The 2,500-nt window shown below is 46.3% G+C and overlaps 1 protein-coding gene across 1 annotated transcript in view; it reads left to right on the plus strand.

The window, feature by feature from the left end:
• Positions 1 to 789: 789 nt before the first annotated feature.
• si:dkey-88e18.8 (major intrinsically disordered Notch2-binding receptor 1) overlaps positions 790 to 2,500 on the plus strand; it is a 6,722-nt gene continuing 5,011 nt past the window's right edge. Inside the window, exons 1-3 of the mRNA XM_047822523.1 lie at positions 790 to 980; positions 1,054 to 1,110; positions 1,226 to 2,500. The exon at positions 1,226 to 2,500 is cut by the window's right edge and continues 642 nt beyond it. Of these exons, the coding sequence (XP_047678479.1) occupies positions 1,304 to 2,500 (1,197 nt within the window). The 5' untranslated portion in view covers positions 790 to 980; positions 1,054 to 1,110; positions 1,226 to 1,303. The remainder of the gene's footprint in view (positions 981 to 1,053; positions 1,111 to 1,225) is intronic.

Here is a 2,500-nt window from a genome sequence, read left to right on the forward strand (position 1 = left end):
ATACCATACTGTACTGTAACCTATTACTGTGTAGGTTTCCTACTTGCAAAGTGCAAAGCTTATAGAACTGGACATTGAATTGAATATACACTATACCTGGACATATTGTTGTCGATGCAATACTTACCTGTTGGTTTGTTGAAAGATGCGAATAATGGAGGTGATTGTCTGTTTATTATCAGCTGAGATTTATTGTTTTTGAACTGATATCATTGCAGAAGCAGAGGTTTTTATACTGTATCTAAGGTTTGGAATATTGTTGTTGCTATTGTGGGATGTTGTGTGTTAACATTCGTGAATATTACAAAAACAATCCATAATGTTGCTGGGAGGTGCAGTACAGCTTGTCTAAGGAAATGTAAGCATTGTGGAAATGTGTTCACTGATTGCATATTGTGTGAAAAGGACATGAAATGTGTCAATGTTACGGCCACAAAAGACTGATGCTGTGCTAATTGTGTTTAGAGTTTTGCAAATGTGACAACTGTTTGGACAAACGCTTGTTAGCGACTGAAAAAAACTGTAAACATTTAGTTTATTTATCTGCTGGGATAATGATTGAAGTATAAGTGGGGATCTAATGTGATCTGGCAACCCGACCTGTTTAAAGTCCGATTTCTCTTTAAGGACTTTTGGAGTAAATAAAGATGCTGATGAATTAAACTACCTTAAGAATAGAAGCTCAGGTTTCTGCTCCTGTCAGTAGATGGCAGAAGTGTTCAGCTCTTCCACCTGTGATACTCCAGCAGAATGAGTGAAATCATCTCACTTTCCTCCTAATCCTCATACCCTCACCCCACAGCTCCTCACCTCACTGCTCCACACTTTCCTGGATGTCCTACACTTTTACCCGCTGTAAACGAACATGACACTGTTTTTTATTTCCAGCTGTTTCACTCGGCATTTCCACAGCAGCTGGATGTCACCGTTCTTCTGTCCCGTGCTGCCGAGTCCGGGGCTATTTTAAGGCTGTGAATAAGGTCAGTGTTCTGCAGTGATGTGCTTCATTTGGGTTTGGTGGAAGTAACTCTATTTCTCCCTGCATGTCTGTAGGATGGAGAAGGAAGGAGATGGGAATTATGGGAACGTGACCTGGATGCTTTTTACACAGTGAGTAAATGGAACCTGTTTTTTAGACCTGACAGGTTTTTTTCATGCGTCGCTTTCGCCATTATTCCGGCTGATAGTTTGCTAAACTACCTCTGTGTGGTTTGTATGATGTCAGGAGGGATTTGGGGAGAATGACGTGTGCAGATGGTCCATTTTGATGAGCAGATTTGAATTGGTGTAGGTCACTGCAGTAATGTCAGACAGCGCAGATGATGCCCTGGTTCTCCTGGAGATCCTTGAGGTTCTGGGTGCATGTCGTGCACGAGTGTCATACGCAGACGTGTGCGTGTATCTGAGTGGACGTTATGAACTTAACCCACTGTTGGAGCTGCGGAGTCTGCTGTACTCCACGGCCTGCCGTGATCCGTGCTTTCCGGCCACGCTATTCCGTGAACGTCTCCACCCTCCCTGCAGCAACCGTCTCTCGGCGGCCGCTGACGTGGTCTCTCTCTTCAACCTGCTCACACACACACGCCTGCCACCCTCACACACTAATTCCCTGAGCTCCTGTTTGGCCTGCGTTCAGGAGCGTGCACACTGTGATTGGCTACATGCAGGAGGCGGAGTTATAGCTCCAGGCTGTAAATATGAGGACTCCACTGAGGCACTGATCAGTCTGAACTCCGGGGGGTTGCACGTAAACACTCTCTCACGTACGCTCGCTCACACGCACCAGCGACACACCATGCAGAGAGCACACTCTCTAGACGTTCCTTGTGGTTCCACAGGGAATCAAGAGTCAAGCGACAAACTTGATCGAGATGGTGATCCTGCTCAAAACTGTGCTCAGAAGAGGAGCATCTTTAAGGGGGAATTCCACAAACTGGTGCCATTTATTCCTGCAGACGGCAGCCGTCTTATTCCGGAAGGATCCAGAGAGGACAGTGAGGATGGACAATTTATCAGCTGCAACAACCCTTATTCTGAATCTGCCCATGACACCCACACAGAAGATGTTCATACACAGTCTTCTGAAACAGATACACCCCCCAATGCACAGACTCCCTACATCCAGAAGCATAAAAGTCTAGATGACCTGCAGAGCTCCACTTACTTTGGGCCTACAGTCATAGAAAGGACGTACCACCAGACGGCAGCCCTGACTGCCAAGAGCTACAGTCTGGACATCGACAGCAGTCTTGCAGAACCGTCTGAACACAATAAACCTGGACGGGAAAGAGCAAAACCGCAGAGACCTCGTTCAGAAAAGTCTGCTTTAGACAAATCTGGACTTATAAAACCTGGATTTTCTAAACCCAGTTTTGAAGGCAGTAGTTTTGACATCCCTGGGTTTGACCCCTTTATCGTCCGTTCGGTTAGAGACACGCTGAAGCGGCTGAGCGGGCTAAGTTTAGATGCCTGGTATGATTGGTCACCTGACGCCGAGGGT

Source organism: Tachysurus fulvidraco, chromosome 13, assembly GCF_022655615.1.
Source record: "Tachysurus fulvidraco isolate hzauxx_2018 chromosome 13, HZAU_PFXX_2.0, whole genome shotgun sequence".
NCBI lineage: Eukaryota > Metazoa > Chordata > Actinopteri > Siluriformes > Bagridae > Tachysurus > Tachysurus fulvidraco.